Source organism: Strix uralensis, chromosome 5, assembly GCF_047716275.1.
Source record: "Strix uralensis isolate ZFMK-TIS-50842 chromosome 5, bStrUra1, whole genome shotgun sequence".
Taxonomy (NCBI): Eukaryota; Metazoa; Chordata; class Aves; order Strigiformes; family Strigidae; genus Strix; species Strix uralensis.
Window position 1 is genome coordinate 53,698,518 of NC_133976.1, and position 24,348 is coordinate 53,722,865.

The 24,348-nt window shown below is 38.8% G+C and overlaps 1 protein-coding gene across 4 annotated transcripts in view; it reads right to left on the bottom strand.

The window, feature by feature from the left end:
• ANKS1B (ankyrin repeat and sterile alpha motif domain containing 1B) overlaps nt 1-24,348 on the bottom strand; it is a 446,786-nt gene that overhangs the window by 160,115 nt on the left and 262,323 nt on the right. For all 4 annotated transcript variants that reach the window (XM_074870829.1, XM_074870833.1, XM_074870835.1 and 1 more), the window contains one exon: nt 13,018-13,116. In XM_074870829.1, the coding sequence (XP_074726930.1) occupies nt 13,018-13,116 (99 nt within the window). The remainder of the gene's footprint in view (nt 1-13,017; nt 13,117-24,348) is intronic.

A 24,348-nucleotide genomic window follows, 5' to 3' on the forward strand; every position in this document is an offset into this window, starting at 1 on the left:
CGACTTGCATTCATATAGCAACACAGGCACAGAAAGCATAATCACATAAATCTTGTTTTCATAACAAACTAAGAAATACCTCTGGTATCTTATTTTTCTGAATTTTGTTAAGCTACTAAGAAGTAAAGAGCTGCAATTTCCTTTTCACAATTGCCTCTCAGTGATGCAGGTGAAGATTTTCAGGCTAGCCATTAAAGATAAAAATGTAGAAAGCCTCTACCTGTGCAGCTTGTTATGTCATACTGTTTTTATGAATTTTAAAGTAATTTGCACAAGTGGCAGAAGTAGAAGTAGAATGAAGTTGAAAAAATTATGCAGTAGCCTCAATTTTCAACAGTATTATACACATATCATCTTTCTATAGAAGTGTTAACTATTGCTAACTCGATAATACACTGAACTCATAAACTGTTAAGAAGTTTTAGAGGTTTAGAAACCTTGTGTTTTGCATAGCATCTCCCGACTGTGAAAGGGTGACACTGCGCATGGTGAAAGCCAGTCTCCCATTTCTGCCTGCTTATGTACATTCCTACTTTCTGAGGAACAAGGGAAGTGTGACAGAAACATAAATGCTTTGAGCTTAAGTTTGAAGTGAGTGACAAAGTAATTTAAAAGGGAGAGAATTCTGATCTTAATATCTTGCCTGAGCCAATTTACTTCTCACAGTTTATTTGAAATATAATTTGAATTCAAAACAGAGAAAAAAGTTAAAGTCTGCATTTGAAAGCTGCTGTAGTGTTCGTCGAGCTGTCTGTTCAAATGCAGAAAGCCAGCAGGTCTTGATCTTGGTTTCCTGCAATATCAGATAGGAGCGATGCAGGCACACTGCATTGTGAATATGACGGTTTACTCTTTGGCCTTTTGCTGCAGATGTTGGATATAAAATATTAATGGAAATGTTTAAATGATGTAGTGAAATCATTATCTTAAATAATAAAAGAGAGATGAGAGAAATCACATAATTAACAATGGGAATCATAGCCTTTCAGGTTACTTCTGTAACAAAGGAGTCAGAAAGTGAGAGCTCAGTTTTGTTGTTGAACTTGATATTTTGGAATTTAGTTTCATCCTCATTTAGAATGAAATGCTTAGATGTAAAAAGCATAGCAAATTCTTCTTTCATTGTCATTCAGACTTACTTCAAATCTTAGATTGACAGTAGTCTGTCCAGCAGACTACAAAAACATTGGAGGACCCTGGGAGCTCTGACTCCTGGGAAGCCTATTTCATGAGCTGATTTGAAACAAGGTATGCTTAAAAAACTGACACTTGAAAAGAAAGGACCCCATAAACTGAAGAAGAAAAACCTACTACAGAGGAGACATGAAGATGATGTACAGGGCCCACACGGAACACATGATTTTTGAAAGATATAAGGTATTTTTGTTTCCTTTCTCTAATAAAGAAAAGCAAAGCACGTTTGAAACAATTTTCAACGTATCCAGATGGGACACATTATGCAAATTATTTCTTTTCTTTATTACTATTTGATCTTTATGTTTAATAAATCCTGATTTTAACATGACATTTTGACCTGCTCATTGAGAAAACTCATGCAGTCTGGTCCATAATTCTGGAAACCCATCAGCCTCTGTGAAAAGCAAACATAGCATGGGAAGTTTCTGAATTCTCAATTCCCACTGGACATATATCCGGTTGTTAAAATAGATATCACTACTATGGTGTGTTGAAAAGGGTGCAGACAAGCAAACATAGGTGAACAATAAGTAAGAGGTCGAGAACAACTGAAATGTATGTGACAATTCCACTCTCTGGATTTGGTGCCAATAGACAAAATTGTCATCGAGTCACTCAATAGCTTGCACAAAAATACACTGGCCTGTTGTTGGGCAGCAGCAGGCTCTGCAAGCATTTTCCCCTGTCTCAGAGATTTGGCTGCCTGTGTTCAAGGCCACGTTGGGGATAGCGCAGCTGCGTAGCCTTGGATCAGACCTGTGTGAGAAAGAGCAGTGAGAAGCCCGGTTGGGGCCATCCCACCTTCTACAGGAGCTGCATGTGAGCTCATGTCTGTGTCCCTGACACTCACCTGAGCTACGCTGTAGGTACTTCTGTGCCTGACCATGCACATCGCTGATCTTCACCCACTGACTCACCCTCCTGAATTGACCTTGTCCCATCCTCATCCCAGTGGATTTGCCCTGGGACATGGCTGTTCATGGTCACTGCCACTGTCCCAGCCCCACTCACCTTGTGCCGTTGCTCCCTGCTTGCCCCACTGTGCCCCCTCAGCTCCCAGCCCATCTGCCCTGGTAGGACAGCCCCCTTCTGCTGCTCCTGTTCCAGAAAATTAATCTCAGGACTAGAATACTTGCCAGCAGTTTCAGCACAAAAGCAATATTTTCTTTGTCATGAACCAAGAACCACTGTCTTATCTAAAACAGATTTTCTAGAATGTGTCTAATATATGAAAATTAATAAACTTCCAGTATCCATCCTCTTGTATGTAAAGTTTTGTTCTGTCTGTTAATAACATCAACTAGCTTATTAACTGTCATTCATAGATGTCTGGGGTTTTTTTTTTAATATTTATTGACAGATTGGTTATCTAGATGTGACAGTATCATTAATAGTATCTGCTTTTCAAATAAAAAGTTATGGAGTTTTTAAATTTAAAAAACCCACTTTGAAATATCTGTCTGGAAGTGCTGTCCCTTTACTTTATTAGAGCTCTGGTTTAGTTGCATCTTATCCCAGTCCTTATTAATAGGTCATGGCTCTTGGACTGTTTGTATTTTTTTCTATACCACATCATGATCTTAGACACCTCTCATGGATCATTTACACCCTGTAGACTTCCTTGCTTATGCTATTTGTTGATTGGGTTTTTTTGAAAGAAAAAACCCCTCCTATCTACTGACTGTATTTCCATGTATAATATTTCAATCATTTCACATCACCTACAACACATGCACCAGTGGTGTCAAACATCTAAGCAGCTATGTGCACACTGTTTGACTTAGAGCAGTATAAAATCTCTAAGCTTCAAGTCATGACAGCCTTTCAAATATTAACTGCTCATAAATAGGGGCAGTATTGTTCTTCCACAGACACTGCTACTAGTTCATTCTGTTATTGTTAAAGAACAATATCAATGTTAGCTGTTTCATTGCAGATGATTTTAGCATGCCGACTATGGAAAGGGCTAGGAATGAAGCCCATAGGATTTAAAGAAATGTTTAAGAAAATATGATATAAATGAAGCATGGAAGGAGACACAAACCATAGGAGATTTCTCTCCTAGGTCCTATTGTTCTATCACTAGCATCACTTCCTTTTAAATGAATAGAAGGCAGAAGCCAGAAAGAGCTGTTTCTCATAATAAAATAGTAATGTCTAGTAGCATCCTAATGGGTTGAGAAATCCTTTACAAGAGACTGTACATCAGTCTTTTTACAGGTGCATCACTGCTACACCTACATAGTCTTTTACATTAGCATAGAAAGTACTTGAGTGTTTGTCTCTGAAAGGTAGCCACGTAAACATGAACAGAGCTTCAAAGTAATCACATATGCACTAGAAGCATCAAGGTGAATTCAGTAACATGGACTATTATCAGTTTTCTCTGATCTTCTCAGACAGATGAGGAACTAATGCTATTTTCTTCACAGGTAATATCATTATCTGGTGGATCTCAACACTGTGTGTATTAAAATCAAGTTTTTGATCCACTGTATAAGGAGAAAGAGATGACTTTCACAGCTTTTTAAATGATGGCTATGATTACAGCGGATTTATGCTTGTGTTGGTTTGCAAGAAACATCTTTTTAGCAAGCACATAATGCTTTTTTTTTAAACTGCTGGCCTATCTGAGAGATTTAAGGAGCACTTTTGGGAACTTGTATGAAACTGTCAACTGCCAATCTGAGTAATTCTGGATGATTGTAATGGAGGCGGGGGGGCATATCAGTTCTTTTTTTCTTGTCTTTGTGAGTTGCCTGTTTTATATTATGTACTTTACAAATGCGATCAGTTGGACTCATGTTGTTGGAAGAGGAAATCATTCTTCCTCTGGAGCGGTGAAAGAAAAGGCTCAGGAGAGTGAGACTTCTGAAGACCACAGGGCTTGGCTGGCACAGGGGCAGCATGTAATGCTGGTGCCTGCAGTGCTTGTGCAGAAATTGAGCCTGCAGTTAAGGGCAGAGAGGTAGCTCTCACGGGGGATGGGCACAACTCCCTAAGGACCTGAGAAGACTTTGCATTTGCTGCTGTTGAGAAAGGAACTGAGTGAAAACAGGGACCTATGTGCAAAGACAACAGTGGGTGAGGAAGAGCTATCTATAAACCTTTTGGTTCTCTATTCTGTCTACCTTGTCACATATTTAAAAAGTTAACTATTCAAGCTTGTGTTCTATTAATATTTGACTTTTCTTTCCGCTAATCAAAAGCCTTCCGTCTTCTTGTGAAAGACATCTATAAAAAGACAGTACAGGCACATTCACTTCACAGCACTGCCTGATTCAGGATCCTGCCCTGATGGCAAATCCAGAATACCACAAACTGAGTTCAGTTTTCTGCCTAAGATTGCCAACATTGCAATAGGCACCCTTTCGATGGTTTTTGCAGTTGGAATTTGTCATCTGAATTTAAAGGAAAATAGATGTACAAACACTTTTTTTTTTTTCCTGGAAAAATTTAAACAGGTCCACATCCAGAAGACTGAAAAGATTTCTTAGTGCTTCATCAGACACAATACCTGGGACAAGGGAAGAACAGCTTTCATTCAGTGCTACCGAGGATGACCTATGCAACAGTTCAGGACATTTCCATTGCATATAATGTGATCTTAAGGAGACCTAAATCTAGGATTTGTGGACTAAGTGGAAGCTAAGGTCTTTGATCTCATGAGTTTTTACAAGTATAATTTCTAAAAGCAGCTGTGTGGGTATTTGTTGGTACTTCGGTGCATAGAGCTAGAGCTTTACAGGCATACTTTCAGAAACTGGGTATTAGCACAGACTGACATCTCCAAAACCAAACTTTCATCTTTTGCTGGATCCTGAGTAGCTCTGCTTGTTTTACTTTAGATGACATGCTATCAACTCCACCTTTGTTTTTTTATCCCACTTGGGGGTTGAACTAGTCATGATCTTTTTAGCCTAACAGTACTGTATCTTGGTGCCACAGATTGAAAAGTAATCTGATTATTGTCTCTACTTCTCATGGGTTTGTTTTGCAGACTAGTCTGGTTATGCAGTATCCAGCTTTCTGTTTGGAGGAAAGTAAACCAGAAGATCCACACCAGTCAGGCACCAAAAACATTTTCAACCCCTAATAGGGACACAAAGATCTGAATCAAGTGACTGACAGTCTTAACACCAAGTTCTTCAATGGGAGAGAACATACATGCATGTATGGACCAAATGGTGGAGGTATACCTTTGTATTTGCTGTCAACTGCACTTAACTCTTCATGACTCCTATCCTTTCCCTCCTTGATACTTCTGGTTTATTTGCCTTACTTTCTCTTGTCTTGCTCAGAACTCTGCTGAATTTCTTTTTGCTTCTATAATGATTTTATTATCATCCACGTTTTACTAATGCTATTTTTTGTGATGTTCAAAAAAATCATTAATCTCTTCAGCTTCACAGAAGATCCCATAGGGTGCTAACTGGACCTCCAAGGAAATGATGCTGTTCATCAACTCGTTCTGTAAAAAGTTGAAAGCTTCCTGATAGCAGGGTAACCGGGTGTCAGTATCAAGAGGCGGCTGACCTCATGACTGCTGTGAGGAGTCCTGAGGTGTCCAATTATGCTTCTTGCAGTGACCAGTGGGCCAGCTGCAGAAGTGACCAGAGACAGATGAAGAAGGAGGCAGGGCCAATCCTGAGGAAGAAATGCTGCTTCCATGGATAGGCACTCTTATGTATCTCATTCTTGCAGACTCTTTCTAGGTGTTTGAGTTGCAACAGACTGTGATGACTGATTGAACCTCTTCTATTCTTTCCACAACTGCAAGTGCTACTCCTGCCTGTTTTGTTAGGCCACACTGACCAGTTTCTGTCATTACTAGTCCACAGTGGGCTGTGACAGCCCTCAGGAAAATGTTTGTGTCATTAGTCTCTATGATTTTTAGCTTTTCTTTAGTGCTGGATATCTTCCTAAGAGGTGTGCTCTCTGAGACTGGGCAGCAGCGATTATGAGCCATAGGCTGTTCATGGCACCTCTGGAGGCCATCTTGGTGTCTCTCTGGAGACCTTTGAACCTCTGTATGCGAGACAGCTATAGAGAACTTGTCCAGAGCATGCTGTGCAGTCAGAGATCATTTCTGAGACTGAAGAGGTCCAGCCAGGGACCCTCTGGGGCACTATGTCTTGAATACAATGTACTAACAGCCCACCATAAGACTGAAAGGGGAGAGTCATTCAGTGAATGGAGTATTTCAACCAAAGGCATAGACACAGGGGAGATGAATCATTTCTCTCGATAGATGAAAAGTGGGAGAGGATGGGACAAAAGCTCTTATCTCACTGGAGGAGGGGGAGGAGGACATAGAGAAGGGTTTCTTGGTGAGAGGGAACATAGAAAAGCACCCACTGACCTAGCCAGCACCGAATCTCTAGCTGTCTACAAGCCTTATTCCTCCTCCCTCCCTGAGTCATGGCAGTCACTAACATAAGCCTTGTTAGCCTTTCATTCCTGCCACCTCACCAACCATCTCCTAGCAGCTCCAACTGGAATTTTGTTTATAGTCAAATGGCCTGCATGTTTTCCAGATGGCACTGGAGACAGAAGTTAGCAGTCACACACCAGTAGGTAGAATAAATGCTATCAACCCAGCCATTGAGGAGTGAACGGATGAAGTAAGTAAGCCTCAGAGGCCATAAAGATATCTCCACTTCTTTTGTGTGGAGGTGGGATTGGGAAATTCAGCCACACAAGGAAACAGAGATCCATTTCTTTGCAATCTTCCCATTTCATTTGAAACCCTGAAAAAGACATTCAATGTTAATCACATTTTCCTTGTATTACTCCAGTCACTTCTGGTTGGTCTTCCCTTCATCTGGGAAGGTGCAGCAGCCTGGAGACAAGTGCCATCCTTGATGCTCTGAGAAGATTCAAAGAGAACAGAGGACTGTGCTTATGGGTTTTGAAGAAACTGGTCTTTGCTATTTCAGTCTGTCAAAAAGTTAAAAAGACTTAACTGTGTACTTGCACAGTCTGTGCAGAACATAGCCCAGACCTATAGTTTGGGAAACAATGGAAATATTTGTGTCCAGTCTGTCATGCATCCTCCTATCTTGCAGGCAGATGGTGAAAGCCATAGTCTCCTTTCACACAGCATGTGACAGAGTTACAGTTAAACTGGGTACTTGCTCCATATCTGAGTATGTATGGTCTCATGACCTGGTGATCCAGAAGGTGCATAGCATTTTGCATGAGGCAGGCGGTATCCAGATCCTGCTAACACTATTGCTGCCCATAGAGAGGACGCTAGAGTTCCCTCTGAATCCAGCGCTGGAATTATGGACCATATGGGTATTGGAAATCCTTTTGATGACCAGAAAATATGTTCATAAATATGCCTCACTGAGTAAAGGTGTGGGACAACTGACTGGCAGTCTTTGTAGCTTATAGCTGCCTGTGGACAGGTTGCAGATAGGAATGTCAATACCATCAGTGGCCCTTATGGAGCTCATGAATACATGAAGGGTGAAAGTCTGGGACAAAACAGCCACACCAGCAAAAACTCCCAGAAAGCAATTGTCCATATCTACTTTCTCAGACAAAAGGATCTGCAGAAAGTCTAAGTCAGCTCAGTCACCCTAGTCTAGCTGCCATAGAAAGAGAAGAGTGCTTCCACTCATATAGAGTATTTCCTTGCCTGCTGACTATTTTCAGAGCAGCCAGTAGGCATTGCTGAGTCAACCACAAATAAGAAAGTATAAAATAAGCAGGAAGAGAAATAAGACTTAGTGTATGGGCAATGGTGGCAGGACCAGTGACATGCTACTGTTACCTAAATAATACAGATAAATCACAGCATGTCATGTCTAGAGTGGCTCACTGATAGGCTTAGTTAAGAAGGAAATGTTTGTGAGACTGCTTTCATCAGACAGTTTTGAAACACATGCATGGAGAGGACATCGAGAAGGCTAAGGGGAGACCTCATCACTCTCTACAACTACCTGAAAGGACATTGTAGAGAGGTTGGTGCTGGTCTCTTCTCACAGGTGATTAGTGACAGAACAAGAGGGAATGGCTTTAAATTGCAACAGGGGAGGTTTAGACTGGACATTAGGAAAAAATGTTTCACAGAAAGAGTGGTCAGACAGTGGAATAGGCTGCCCAGGGAGGTGGTGGAGTCACCATCCCTGGATGTGTTTAAAGGTCGTTTAGATGAGATGCTGGGGGATATGGTGTAGGAGAGAACTTTGTAGAGTAGGGCTGATGGTTGGACTCGATGATCCCAAGGATCTTTCCCAGCCTGAATGATTCTGTGATTCTGTGACATTTGGTCTATGGGACCAGTCTAAAGCTAGTCTGAAGTAAACACCTGGTATCTAACTGCCTTGTTTTACTGATCCATTCCTATTCCACTGCATTACTTAAATAATGTAGACTACACATTTGTGTTTCAGAGTTGAAAAATTCGTTGTTATGCTGGATTCTGACACCTTTTTCTGTCCTTATCATTAAAGGTCTTATAAGCAGTGCCATGAGCAGGTGAGTGGCTTCCTTCCAAACCAGGAAAGTAATTGCCAGAAGCATTATAAGGAGGAAAAACAGCAGGGTAGAAAGCACTTCCTTTGAATCCTGTTTTTCTTCTTCACTTCCAGAGACCAGAACCAAGGAGTCACAGCCAGAAACGATCATAAATATTATGATACCACTTTGCAACATCTCCTAGTTTGGACATTGTCTTTAGGAATGGAAGTTTTAGCTGTGTTAAATGGGGGAGATTAAACACCAGGATACAGATCAGCTTGCTAAGATCTGGAATGTCTAAGCCAATAGCAGTATAGCAATAGCAAACATATGATGCGGTCTTTCTCTGTCACATATGCAGCATAGTTCATGTGCACATGCACAGTAGTTCTGTTTTCCTAAATGCCAGACTTACTGTGCTTGCACTGAAGAGTGTTATATATGAGTAATAGATCCAGCACTTTTTGGAAGCACAGCTTTACTGCTCATATAACACTACTCACAGACAGCATGTGCTCATAGCCTGCTCGTATCCTACTCCTCGTCTGCTTCTGCAAAGCACCCAGGAAAGAGGCTGTCTGTCTGCACACCACTGCTACAAGATTCTCAGACTTGCTTTGTGCTGAGACCTCTCCGTGCAGGAAGGAACAAGCTGTATACTTTAAGAATAGCTCTGAATCCAGGAGAAAGCTGCTTTCAGCTAACATCTTACTTCCATCTGTCAAATGAGAGAATGTGTTCCCATTATGCACTGGGAGGAGCCATACATTGAGCATCCCACTGAAAAACAATCCTTTTTCTTATCTAAGTTCTCAGATAAACTAGGATAATTATTATTTTCAAAAACATTTTAGCTTTTGAGAAACCCATTGAGAAGTCACTTGCACATAGGTTTTGGATGCCAAAATAACTTGACCATGGTCCTTAGGTTTCCTATGTCACTTAAGTGTGGCTAAAATTTTATGTCATGACTGCTACTATTTTCTTAGTCAATTAAGCATATCCTGCACACAATTCTTTTCTCAGCACTATTTTTTTTTTCTCAGATCTGTGTATCGCAACTTCAGTATCTTTTTAGACATTGTCTCTACCTCAAGACATGTCTGAACTTCATTTTAATAAACCATATAAAATCATTCTCCAAACATTTATTGATTTCATTCTTTCCACATAAAAAAATACTAAATGCAATATCAAACTCTGCTACAAAATTTGCTCTAAGAGTGATGTCATGTATAAAATATTTCCACTTCAAGTATTAACTTTACAAATTATATTTCTACTGGAGTGACTTAACCTTATCTAATAATAATAAGCCATAAAGTGCTCTAGTTAATATTAATGTGAAACTTGAATAAGTTAAATTACGTTAGTGTGAGATGAGAATTTGGGCTACTAGCTCTAATCCAACAAAAATGAAGGGTATTTTGAAAAGCAGAAATCTAACTGGAAGATTTCAATTCTGCCTATCTCTTACAAACATATGTTTACCCTCTTAGGAAATGTTCCTCTCAAATATAGAATCATCAGGGAAAAATATTTTGAGGCATCTGGGTAAACATACCTTTTTATACTGGTTAAACACTGCATAAGAAACTACAATGATTAATTAATCTATATTTGGATAGATATGTGGGTTTTTTTCCTGTTTAAAACTACTTCAAGCTCTAGAAAGAAGTTCCTAAACAGGCTACTGGTGTTTGAAATACAAAAATTCATCACTCTTTAGGAAGCCAGAAATTACTGAGTTAAAAAAAAGACATTTTTTCTTTTCAGCCACTAAATGCCTGTTGCATTTTCAGCCTGCAGAGATGAATATTGATGAGAATAACAAAAAGAGCTTTTAAAAAAGTGTATTTTAAAACCTTGACAAAAGATTTGTTACTTGATTTTTACTCTCTAAGCTTATTCAATACTGCCTGAGCATATGGCTCTAAGGAAGTGTTGTTCCATAGATGTTTTTTAAAGCATTTAACTTCCACCTCAAAATCTGAGTTAAAAAGCATCACAAGACAGGAAACATTAATAGTAAAACTAAAAATAACATAATCAGCAATGTTATTAAATACTAAAACACAAGGAGTCATCAAGTTTTAAATTAAATGAGGAACAGAAAAGAGGTACATGTTCAAAACAAACAAACTAAAATAAACAAAATAAAAATTAGATAAAAAAGAATTTTTATCTAATGAGATTCAAATTAGTGAGACTCCAGTTATGGTTTAAGATCTTAAAATATTTAGATAGTAGGCACTGTTTTGAATGCATGATGATAGAGCTGAACTTATCAACAAACAAATAGATATACAAAAATTTTCCTGGTGAAAATTTTTTAGATCTTCAGCAAGCTGTTGTGAATACAGCAAGGGTGAGTTACATTAGATAAAACTTATCATGATCCCAATTTTTGGGCCCCATAACTATTCCAACAGCTGTGCCTTTAAAAGAACTCCGTTTTGAATAGGAAATTATGTATTTTTACTATGTAAGCTCTCTTGCATTGCTGAGTCATTCAAGTGAAGAAATGTGATGCACACTTCAGCTTTCAACTATCTTTGTTTTGGTGTAACGTTCTTGCATCAAAGGCACATTAAAAACGTGGTCCTTAAGGACTGTTTTTTCTAGCTTGACAGGGAAGCTGCTAAAGACTGCCTCACCATTATTCAGCCCATGCTTCAAGCCATTCTGTGTTAATTATCTTTGGTTCAGAAGATGTTGATTCTTCCAACTGCATAACCATCTTGTTCTCAACTGGTTTCAAGAGTATCTCTAGATCTCGATTCTCTCCTTTCTCACATTAAGCACATTTTAAAAAGAGCTCAGCTGGAGTTTTATGACAGAATGGTCATAATGGTCTCAGCATTAGTATACTCTCCAAGAGTTAATATCTCCAGATATTATTAACAACGTTTTCATAAACACCAGTTACTGAGTGGAGGGTAGCACTAAAATTATGATATATTAACAATCCATTCATTAATTTTGAAAAATTTAAACGAGACTATAAGAAAGCTGATCTCTCTAAAAGTATGAAAACCAGAAAAGAATATTTCACTAGCTAAAAGCAGGGATTAAGATTACAAAATTTTGTTTGAATGATAATATTGCTGAAAAATGCATAAATTCATAGTTAAACCTGAAATACCTATTGTAATTCATCAAATGCTACATTTATATACCCTACTACTTCTACCATTTACCTCACTTGTCTAATATGGTATGTGGAACATTATTGTCTTTAATAATCTTTGGTGTTTCAGTGCATAGACTCATATAGTAATATATATAACTAACACATCCAGATACAAGAATTGTTCACAACTTCTAATTTTTACCATACAACAGAAACCCTTGTTCTCTTCTACAAGTGATCCACCCAGTAAGCTCTGATGCATCAAAAAGCCTCTTCTAGCAATTGCCAGCCACATGTTCTAGACTGAAAAGTCCTTTAATAACTCTTCTCGTTCTCCAATATTATCAAATTGCAAGCAGACTAATCTCTATTTACCTCAGTTACTCTACATGTGCTCCTTCCAGAACACACCATGTACTTTACACTAGGTTTTATTCCTGTCCTAGTATCTTGCACTAAATATCTGCATCACATGTAGCAGCCTTCTGAGCCTTACTGGTGTCCATTTCTCATTCATTCTCCTTATACAGCTTTTCAAAATCAAATAGTAAGTTTTCATGCTAGGCTCACTATCTCTTGTTTGGAATTCTGGTAGCAGCCTCCACTGACATATTCTGGTACACAAAAGATAACAACAATCCCTTTCTATCACTGATTTTAAAATCTATAGTTTAAATCAGCTAGCACCAAAACTTATTGGAAAAATGACTGCAAGTTATTCTGTCCACAGCTGGGAAGCAAAATTTATGTACACAGCAGCAAATCAAATATGAAGCCTGCAGGAAGTCTCTGCATCTCACATGAAAGGCAGGTATTAGGAAAACAATGTTTCATCCAAGGCTTTTAAGAATACTTATGTAAGGGGCAAAGTATTTCCAGGCCAACTGCTATGTAAAGACAAACATCTAAGACTCATTGACAGCCTTATTTACACATATGTAATGACAGTCTATAAATAGATTGAAAAGCTAAAAATAATGAAAATAAATTCTAAAGAGCCATCACTTCAGATTACAGATTTTACTCTCCTTTGCTTTGTCAATTACATCTATACAAAGTGAGTCCAATACAATGACATTACTTTGTCACATTTGCATATGCAAAAACCATGTCTACAGAAACAGTAGAGAGTTATGTTTATCTCCATTCAAAAAAGTGTTTTAAATAACATAAAAACTGTAGGTGTTCCCTTGCTTGGATGATAATAGAAAGTATACCTTTGGGAGAAGCTGGATTGCTTGGAGTATTCTCTGTCTGTGTCCAGAGTTAAGGATTCCTATTTCCAAGAGATCCTGGTCCTCCATTACATTGCTTCCCTAAAAATGGAAAAAAAAAAAAAGTGGAATAGAAATGAAAAAATAACAGATGCCTTCAATAGCATGAAACAAGCCCTTTTGTTGTCTTTAAAGGAGAACACTTTGCTTAACTTATAGTATCTGACAAGAATCATAAATTACTGATGATTGCATTCATTTTCACAATGACAAAATATGGTGGAAGGCACTTGAACTCATGGACAATTACTATACTGCTGGTAGCACTGCTGGTGGGGAAACTGTAGCCCTCACTCAAACCAAATACCAGATGCAAACCTTCTTTCATTTGACCAGAACCAAGGATGTGACTACAGAAATGTTCAGAAACTTAATTTTTCAATTCCCCTCCTCCCTCACCCAACTATCCATGCTATTAATTTTTCTCCAGACTGGAAAATACTTAACACAGAATAAGATGAGCAGAGTGGATGAGGATAAAATTATTTAGTTCCTTGTTAGTAAAATCATGAAGAAATGGAGTGGTATCAACAAACCCCATACAGTCCCTATCCACCTAAATTTAACTCTACCAGTGCAATCCTAACTTTCTGTCACTGCTCCTATCTCCCTGCTTGCAGGCAGGTCAAATAATTCCTGATATGCAAACAGCTGAAAAAGACCATCTGTTCAAACAATACACAAAATAATTGCCCACAAATGTCCATAAAATAAGCCTCCACAATTCAAGCCTCTATTCTTAGAAGTTTCTAGCAGTAGGAGAGGACTTATAGATACACAAACAGGATAATACGACTCCTAAGTTCAAGGAGTCTGACACCACCTAGATAGTAAGTTCAGCATTTGCAGGTTAAGGTACTTGATTAGCTGGCAGTGACTATTTGGAATCACAGGAGGCACAACAGTAGCTCAGAAAGGGAATTGCAGCCAGGGATCAAATCAAGCTGGCTCAAAGTAGGCTGGCAATCTTGTATTCCTTTTTTTAGACTACCTCATTTCAGACAAAAACTCAGCTTTTTAAAAATTTATTTTATTTTTAAAAAGCTTATAACTATTGCAGTTGCAAACAAAACCTGCAAAAAACATGACCTGTCTTGAACTCTTACCCCTGTTGGAGTCTCATGACACTGATTTTGCTATAAGCAACAATCATTACTATTCATACTCATTTAACATCATCATGAAATAGTCTTTATGCGAGCAAATCCATGAAAACTTCATGTCCACCTTTCCATTTGGCTTGCTGCTTCTGACTCAGTAGAGCTCTTAAGCAGCAGCAAAATGAAAAGCTACTAGACACAGAACATGCTTAAATACTTTGCTGAATCAGGGCTTAATAATGGATATGAATTCTTTCTGAATACCAAATCTCCTGTCCCACAGCAACATAGCTTTCTTTCAAAAAGCACACTGGAATATGCAATACTTCACCGTGTTCAGCTGCTAAATCTTCACTCTTTTCAGATGGACTGATTAGTTTACAGATGTACTCTTGAGGACTCTCGAGTGCTACTCTGCAGAGTATCCTGCAAAACCTAGGGGATGTCTTTTAGGGCAATCATGGAAACTTTGCAAAGCTATTACATTTAAAATTATATTTCACACTAAGTGCTATGATTTAAGACTACAAGTCTGCCAATCATAACCTGAAAGAATTTGTGTGCAGCATTCAGAACAGTGGCAAGCAGAGACCTGCTCTAAAGGGAGCTGTGCAATCATGCTGGTTTAAGTAGATCACACGGTATAAGAGTGCATGCAGCACAGGCTGTGCCAACAGTGATAGTGATGAGATGGGGTTAATACCCCCTTCATCTCCCTAGTAAACACATACAAAATATAATTTCCCCTTTCTTCCTTTCTCCTTTAAATAACCTAAAGTAGGCTGTAAACTTACAGTAAGAACTGGGGAAAAAAAACCCTTCCATTTAGGGCTGGATTCTCTAGCTGCTGGAAATAGCTAGCATGAATGGATTTAAGGAAACTGAGCCAACTGAGGATCCAGTCCAAAACAAAGGCTATACATTTTCATTCATTTTAATAAATGCAGCTATTTTGTTTACAGCTATTGCTTTCACTTCATTTCACTGTTTTTCAGATTTCACCTTTCATCGCTACATGATGTTTATGCACAATCATAGTGTACTCATCACCGAGCTCCTGCACAATGTTTACTGGTGTCAGTAACCTTGGCATCCAGCTTCAAATATTGCAATGTTTAAAACTGTTCAACTAACAGGCACAGGAAAAATGGTGTCGATTTGCACATAGTTGCTGCATAGCAGAGAAAGCATTATTTTATTAACTCTTTACTGTTGTTTTTTTCCTTATATATTAGTTCATATATTTTGTTTCTTTGTAGTTGGTATTATATATATTTTTAAAGTATGTCAGGGTTACAAAATCAAATATTAAAAACTCAGGAAAGGCTGGAATTCATGTTGCCTCCTTGTCTCCAGTCTAAGAAAGCAACAACCTGGTTCTTCAATGTGCTCAGGTTTTGGAGCTTTTGCTGTGTTACCATCAGTGTCAACAGTAGCAGACAGCCATCTCGCCATCTCTTCTGTAAAACAGACATCATTGTCTCCTGCCACGGAGTTAAACCAGGTCTTCATCTTTATACAAGAGCAAACCAGGAAATTTTAGATACTCAGTATAATCCACAATTGCTTAGCACAGAGGAGTAAACTAATAGTAGTAGAAAGCTGCCGTCTGCTTTGCAGACATACCTGTGAAGAGAAAGAAACAGTCTCCTGTATTCCTATCTCCACGGTGTCTGCTCCCATTCTCCCCTTAATTCCAGTGCCTGATTCTTTTTTTACCTGATTATCCTTATTGCGCTCCTCCAGCCTCCTTCCATAGGCTCCTATGTTGAGAGTGAGGAAAACCTAACTTTTTTCTGTGGCGGATCAGAGACAAGAGGATAAATTCTCTCCCTGCTCTTAGCGGCCATGCACACATTTATTATAAATTGGGCCAAATTTAACCTCAATTAACTTTACAGAGATGACATGGTAAATGTAATTAAAATTACTATGAATGCAAGAGTGTCTTTTTAACACTATTTCAGCCTTAGCAGAAGCTATATTACTTGATACATTCACCAAAAACCAAATCATTCTAGTAGACACCTAGAGAATTTGAGTCCAAAGATTTAATTTTGCTATGCTTATATACAAACCAGGTTCTTATAACAGGAAATATGGGACAGCAATCTCTACTGGGGTTATTATGCTTTTATTATGTAACAAAAACTTAAGAGGCTTTGTGATATTGTAGTTTCTTAAATCTATAGGAAAACTTAGTTGGAAGGAAAACTTACTTCTTGGAATTAAAACAATAAGAATATATCAAAACTGCTTATAGGATAGATTCAGATCTCATTTGCTTCCTGTCTTATTAATGCATAAGAGATAGTCTTACTTATGAATTAGAAAGATCCTGCTTCTGAAGTTCCAGTTAGGAAAGAGTGTAGCTGACACCCCCCCCCAGGATTTGTGGTTCTGCATAACTCTCAGGAATATCATCTTTTTCCCTGTAAGCACATACAGGAAGCCAATCTCCTGAGTAAGAAGGCAGTAGTTTCACAGAACAGTTGGGCTCAAGAAGGAAGGAAAAACGACTCTGCATGTGGGAGACTGGAGGCATATGAAAAACAACACAATTTAAAAAACCCAGAAATTTTGCCAAAATCTGAGATAGTTCCTATAAATAAGTTCAGAATGAAATACATAATGGTAAACTATGAGATAAAGATTTTATTGGCATTTATTTGAGTTCCACACAAAATCACCTCTGGCACTGTCTACCTGAGGTTAATACAGTCTTTCTGAAAAATGCTTGATTAGACCTTTATACCAGAGTCCAAATATATGTAAGTAGATATAAGTATATGGAACATTTAGAAAACAATTTAATCTGGAATATGTCAGATTTATAGCAAAAAAAAAAAATTATTATTAAATACTATTAAAATGCTATTAAAAATAACCTAATAATTTCATCTACTATCAAAAGAGAACAACTTTCAAGATTCTGCTGCACCATCAACATAATGAGATCAGTAGGGACTCTGAAGAGCTGGTACAGGTGGCATCTAACACATAGCGATGGGTAGGATCATGGTGCATGCATATCACAGTCAAGGCCTGGTGGGTGTTCAAAGTGCCTTGCCAATATCTCTACCGATGTGTACTGCACTGAATCTCACCCTGGCTGACTGAGGCTTGACACTGCAGGAGCACAGCTGGGGGGATCTGAATGGAGATGGGGCAGCAGACCTCATACTTGGGCTTACAGGGCTGCTGGACATATGACCTGGCACAGAAAGGAAAAAAGAGAATATGGGAGGTGGTACACTTAGCTGGAGTATCTGAGAGCACTGAGAGCACCATCATTCCTGCCACTCAGATAAGAGAGGTGGGAGCCAGGCAGGAGCAGATGGGAATGTACTTCCATTATACATGCTTGGAGACTGAAGTCAGATTGAAAACTGAGACCAACAGCACCAAAGAGCTCTATTCTTTCATATCCCTTCCATCTCAAATGCATAACTGGAAAGAAAGGGAGCAGGCATCTGATACCAATGGGAACAAAGACTGTTACGAAGCACATCCTTAACAGCTCACTTAAACCTGCCCTCTTCTCAGTCTGAATTGCTTTGCTTCTCACCCACCTAATCGTAATATCCTTCCACACTGCATCCCCTTAGAATAGTTGACATCTGAACTGTCCTCTGGTTGGGAATAAATCAGACACATTTCTCAATGTGGTTAAGGACACATGGAATAACCAGGACTTTTCTTTCTCATTGTCTAAATCATATGACAGAAGACTTATAAATTTTCACCACAACATTGTTTTTCCACAAGGTAAAAGAGTTTATTTCTTAGACACTTGCAAGAAATTACTAGAGAAATATAGCTTTCAATAATGAGCACTGCCTCTTACTAGTGCAAAAATTTCAGGCAATGTGTCACATGTTTCATTTCCAAACAAGAACTGGCAAACAACCAGAATTTAGCAAGCTTCAGTGTGAGTGAAAAGGTTGCCTCTCACTAGCATTGCCACTGTTAACATGAAAACAAGATCTGTAAGAATGATTACTGAGTGAAATGCTTAACTTGTACTTTCAGGTCAGAAAGATTCATCAGATTCCCAGAGATACTGCAGAAATTGTTATTTCACCTACAAACCTGACAAGACTATGTTAGAAAAATCCCCTGCAGAAGCATGAAATTTTGCCTTGGGGGAAAGAGACTGATTATAAAATATGTTGGGAAGAAAGGACCAAGCATGTTGCAAAATAATCATTTGACAACGTTATTCCAAAATTATTTTGCTTATAAACTGCTGATACTGATACTCATTCTCAATCCTCACCTTGCTCTATTGTCAGTCCTTACATTTGTGACTTTCCTAGCAATTAAAAAGCCCACAAAACCAAAGAGAAAGCTGGAAGAAAGTTTTCCATGTTACTGTCATTTTGTCAGGAAGTAATAATAAAGTACTATTGAAATGTTAACTAAAAAAAGCCATTTCACTTACAGATGAGGGTGGGGTGATAGCAATTCAGAGCCCTAATTTGCAAACTGTACATAAAGATAGAAGGTGATATAAGTAGGGTCAGTTTAAAAAGGAGTCCCAATAGACCTGAGTCCCTAAGTTTTAAAGATATCTCTCTGGTTCACATTCAGCTCTTCCAGAAGTGAACCTGAAGTAACCAGTGCCATCAAAAGCTTTTCAAATACTGATATTCAAATAAGCATATAGTCACAGACCTTTCACACAACAGGAATAGTTAATTAAAGTATGGTGATAATTAAACAATACTGATAGCTGGGACAAGTATCCTTGTAGGAAGAATTTCTGCTATTTTTATCCCATCTTCCTTGTAGCACTGATTCATTACAACCAACACAATTGTCACATACAAATTAACTGCACAGATAAGGTGGCAATTGAAAAAATTACCTCTGATGTCACACTTGGCCCACTTAATTACTAACGCTGTTGACCCAACTCTGTCTGCCTATTTAGTCATAACAATTCAATAAAATAATTATTAATACTTACCTAAATTACATCTTAATGTCTTGAATGTATACTGTGAAGATAATTTCACTTCATTTGAGTAATGAAAATTCCAGAGAGTCTATATTGTACCATTATTCAGATTACTTGAGATAAATGCTAGTTAGCTTAGATGTTAAATTTCTCAAAGGACCCACTTTAAAATCAATATTACTGTGAGTTAATTAACAGACTTCTAAATTATCAGAAAAATATTCCTTTCTCCAATAAGTGTGCAAGTTTGGGGAGTGTAAGAAGGGGCAAACATGATATTTTCAGACATAACAAAAATGCTGAATACCTGTTCTGTATGTAAAATGGAGTTCTGTTTAACCTTGAAGCTTTGAAAAAGTGTAAAAAGTCAGCTCACCTCCCAGAATGTCTCACAGAAGTACTTCCTTCCTCACATTTTCATCAACCCTAGTCATCATGTTTAAAATGTGAGCCACCCAAATCAGCCTGGAGAGTACAAAACACAAAGTCAAAGACACTGACTGTAAAATTCTGGGTAGGATCCATGTGTTAAAAATAGGTTATTCACAGAAAGGGTCTGTGAAATAGCAGCAAGGAAAACAGATGCTCAAAAAATACTTAAGCCTTCACACACTTATGCCCTAAAGTTACAACTGAGCTCTTGGAAGTGCTTGTTCATCTCCCTGCAACTGAACCCTGCCCACACCAGCAGATTTACCTTTGGGTTGCCCGGTGTTTGAGCTCTCTGTTCTGAGCAGACAGAGCAGCTTGGAAACCACATCGGACCTTTGAGTGAGTCTAGAAAGTGGGCCCTTCTCTTAGATGCCATCAGAGCTTGATCTGGTAGGAAGTCTGAGAGCATGCCCAAGGCAGAAACACAGGTGCACAGCATGAACTGGCATCTGCTCTTAAAAATGTGATGGAAGGAGGAAGAATGGGTTTATCTTTCTTTCTCATAGTACAGCCCAGACATTAGAGGATTCATGCAGAAGGCGGGAGATCAGATTTACGTGTCTTTCTCAAACTCGAATTTCCTAAAGAGAGAGCAAGCTATGCAACAATGGATAGGAAAGGGCACTGTGGGATTGAGGAGGAATCATTCACTAGTCCTGCTGAAACAAAACTGCTGTAAAGTTTAGTCAGTAAGCCAGAAAGGAATATTATCCTTTAGACCAGTGACAGCTGACTGTGGTAAATCAATCTTCTTGTGCTGTTGCTAGAAAGACTTCTGGTTTACATCCAGCGACTGCCAAATAAAAAAAGCAGAGAAAAAGATAAAAATTCAGGACTTTTAATTTCTTTCAACCAAGTATCCTAACTTCTGTGCTACAGATTCATGCTTCTGCTGCATACTGTAGTTTGAAATAAAACAGTGCGCCAACTGCCCTCATCAAAAGGGACAACTTGGATTCAAGATCCAGGGAGCAGCACGGGAAATCCAGCCTCCAAATGGTGTCTAATGCAGGGCTGCAAACGGAGGCAAAGCCTTCGGATATAACTCCTGTTTTGGAGCATCTTAGTGGCTTCCTCTGCTTAGCATTGCAAACCCCTTTCTTAAATGCCTTTCTCTTCCTATTAAGTTATACAGGGTCTTGTGTGCTTAATTCAATTGTAGGGATCCCACTCCCAGAGACAGGAACTGTATAGTCAAGCGTGGCGATGCTTACTATTGCTGCAGCTAACTGCACTTTTAATTTGGTCTTGGAGGCCTCACCTGGCTGCTTGGAGTCCACTCTGTGCACTGCACAATGAGGGCACTGACTAACTTTCAGGTGCCAAAACCATTTTCAAGACCTAACTGCTAGTAATTGGAGGCTGTTAGGTCAACTGAACTTGCTGTTTTGTTTAATATTACTAAATACAATAAAATATGAAGCAGCTCCCAAAAATGAGAAATACTGGAAAATGAATGGTGTTTTCTATGTGTCACTGATTTGCTGTGTTTAAATGCATTTCACGTTCCGCCATGCTGCTTTTGATCTGTAGTGGTGAAGCAAGGGTAAAATGTAAGAGAGTTTGTAAGCTAATAAGGAACTGGAATACAGTAACTTTCTCTAGGTGAAAATTAAAAGGGTGCAGGGAAAATACGCAGTCAGGCTTGCCTGCTAAATACAGTCGTTATGTTGAGACCCATTTTAACATATTCCTACAGATTTTGTTTGCTAAGGCAGGCACAACGAACAGCAGGATTGAATAAGGTATTGTCATCTCCCACTGCACACAGATGAGATTTCTGTTACATGTGATTTTTCTTATACAAACCATTGTGATTTATTTCCATGGTATGTACAGAGATAGTACTAGCCAGGTCCCTGAAGCCCAAGAGGTAAGCAGAGATGGCCTCCATTTTCTTCAAACCCTTTCTAAAAATAAGAGAACATTTGATTAAGGGTTGACAATTTTCTTTTCTTCCTTTGCTTGTTCTTGTAATTCATTTTGCATGGGAAGTGGGCTGTGTTTTTCTTATCCCTTCCAATTCAGCAGTCGGGTGGCTGGCTTTGCGGGCCCACTCCCGTCACCACGGCAACCAGCAGATCGCTGCGATGTGATCCCATGCGCTTTATGTCATTACACAGTGCTATTGTTCTCCAGTAACGATTTGAGAAATGCGTTTCCCTATTCTTATAAAGGAGGATTAATTATCGTTCCACTGGTCATCCCACGTGTCACACATAGACTACAGCATCATATTAGGATGCATTTCGCTTTACATGTAGCGACTTCAAGAATGACTGGTTTGCACCATGAAGCCTATGTTCAGCACCAAGCAGACACTGCTCCTCATAAACATGCTAGAGAATATGAATCGAGGCTGTAGTTCTCAAGAATCATCAGTATGACCACACTAGGTGAGATCAAAGGTCTCTCTAACTCATTGGTTCAGAGTCTTTGCTAGTGGCCAAAACTGTCCAGAAAAGCAAAGTATATAAATAATGTGTCTTACATAATTTTTTCCACTCTCATCTTTGGGCTAATTTAAAGTTAAGCATATGGGCATTTAGCTACACTAGAGACTGAGTGATGGATATAGCAGGCAGAAAAACTGATTTTGCTAAATACAAATCCACCATAGATTTCAATGGATACATAAGACTCAGCTGCTCTTTATCATTTGGAGAAAGTTGATTTACCATATCTTTTCTAGACTGCAGCAAATATTCCCTGCACTGCAAAGATTATTTCTTTTTACGTTTTGTAGAGGTGGCAGAAGTCCTGGACTAGCCTTTTCACAAATTAACTTTGGGATGATATATTCCACAAGAACCAAAATAAGAGCAGTCCCTTCAAAACTGTGTTATGATGACAGGCCCAAACTTGTAGAGTGCATGGAAGAAAGGATACTTAGAATCATAGAATCAGAATCACAGAATCGTTTGGGTCAGAAGGGATCATCAAAGATCATCTAGTCCAACCCCCCTGCCATAGGCAGGGACATTTTCAAAACCTCATCCAACCTGATCTTGAACACTTTCAGGGATGGGTCATCCACCAACATCTCTGGGCAACCTGTTCCAGTGTCCCACGACACTCACTGCAAAAAATGTTCTTCCTTATGACCAATTTGATTCTACCCTCTTTCAGTTTAAAATCATTGCCTCTTGTCCTGTCACTACAGGCCTTGGTAAAAAGTCTCTTTTCATTTATATATTGGAAGTCCACAAGGTCTCATTGCAGCTTTCTCTTCTCCAGGTTGAATAACCCCAACTGTCTTAGCCTTTCCTCCTAGAAGAGGTGCCCCAGCCCTTTGATCATTTTTGTGGCCCTTCTCTGGACCTGCTCTAACAGGTCCATGTCCTTCTTATGTTGGGGGCCCCAGAGCTGTACACAGTGCTGCTGGTGGGGTCTCACAGCAGTGGAGTAGAGGGGGAGAATCACCTCCTTTGGCCTGGTGGCCATGCTTCTTTTGATGCAGCCCAGGATAGGATTGGCTTTCTGGGCTGTAAACACACATTGCTGGCTTTTGTCCAATTTTTCATCCATCAGTATCCCCAAGTCCTTCTCTGCAGGGCTGCTCTTAATCAATTCCTCCTCCAGTATGTACTGATATTGGGGATTGCCCTGACCGAGGTCCAGGACCTTGCACTTGGCCTTGTTGAACTGCATGAGGTTCACATGGGCCCATTCCCCAAGCCTGTCAAGGTCCCTCTGGATGGCATCCCTTCTATGCATAAAGGGGATATTTCACTCTCTCCATCCTTTACTGATCCCTGAAACACTTGACCAAGGTATAACGGGACAATGAGTCCAAAGAATGAGGAAAAGACATCCCATTTATGCTAACTTTATCTAAAAATTAAAGGTTCCATTTTGGAACACAACTGGATAGCCACTGATATGTAAGAAGGGCACTCTGGAGTGATTCACTGATCACTGCATTTCTTAATATTTCTTTGTCAATCCATGACAACACATTTTTAACATTAAACAGTAGCATTTCGTGTAGCATGATCTAGCTATGTCACCAATAATGCAGCAACTGTCACCCAGAACCTATAAAAAAACCTGTGTAGCTATTGACTGGATCTCATATAAAATATTAATTACCACAGGCATCAAAATAGTTTGCCCACAATTTTTAAGTATCTTGCCATTGAACAATAACATTTATAATTCTGGAATGTAAAAATAAACAAACATATTCAATAAATAAACAAACAAGTGCAAAATCAGATTTCTGGCTGTGTGAGTCAGGTACTAAACTGTCTACTTTGTGTTCCCTTCCTCCCTTCATATCTGTTTCTTCTCCTTGTGCAACTTATTTCCAATCCACATACTGCATTCAGATAAAGTTCTAATACTGTGACCTTTCTTTCTGTTCACGTTCTCTGCTTTATTTACACACTTTTCACTCCTTTGCAAATATTCTTGTACTGTTTATCTCAGATACAACACGAAAGCAGTAATTAGTGTGACTACCATAGTTCTGTGTTTTCTACCCAGAACTGAATAGTTAGAAGTTACAAATACTCACACAACATGACATTTTTATACCAATCCATAAATCACTTGCACATATAGTGGCAGGCATATTATAATCTTTTATTAACAGTGAATATAAGAAAAAAGTCCATGCATTTGAAGATGGCTGTTATCAGAAATTGAACTATGTAACTTGTCTACAGTCAAAGCAAGTACTAGTTGTGAAACTTGAAGTCACATATTGATCTCACACAGGCAGTCCTAGCATCCTGATATAGCCCTTTGAACTATTCTTCCTGCCTAGTAAATAGC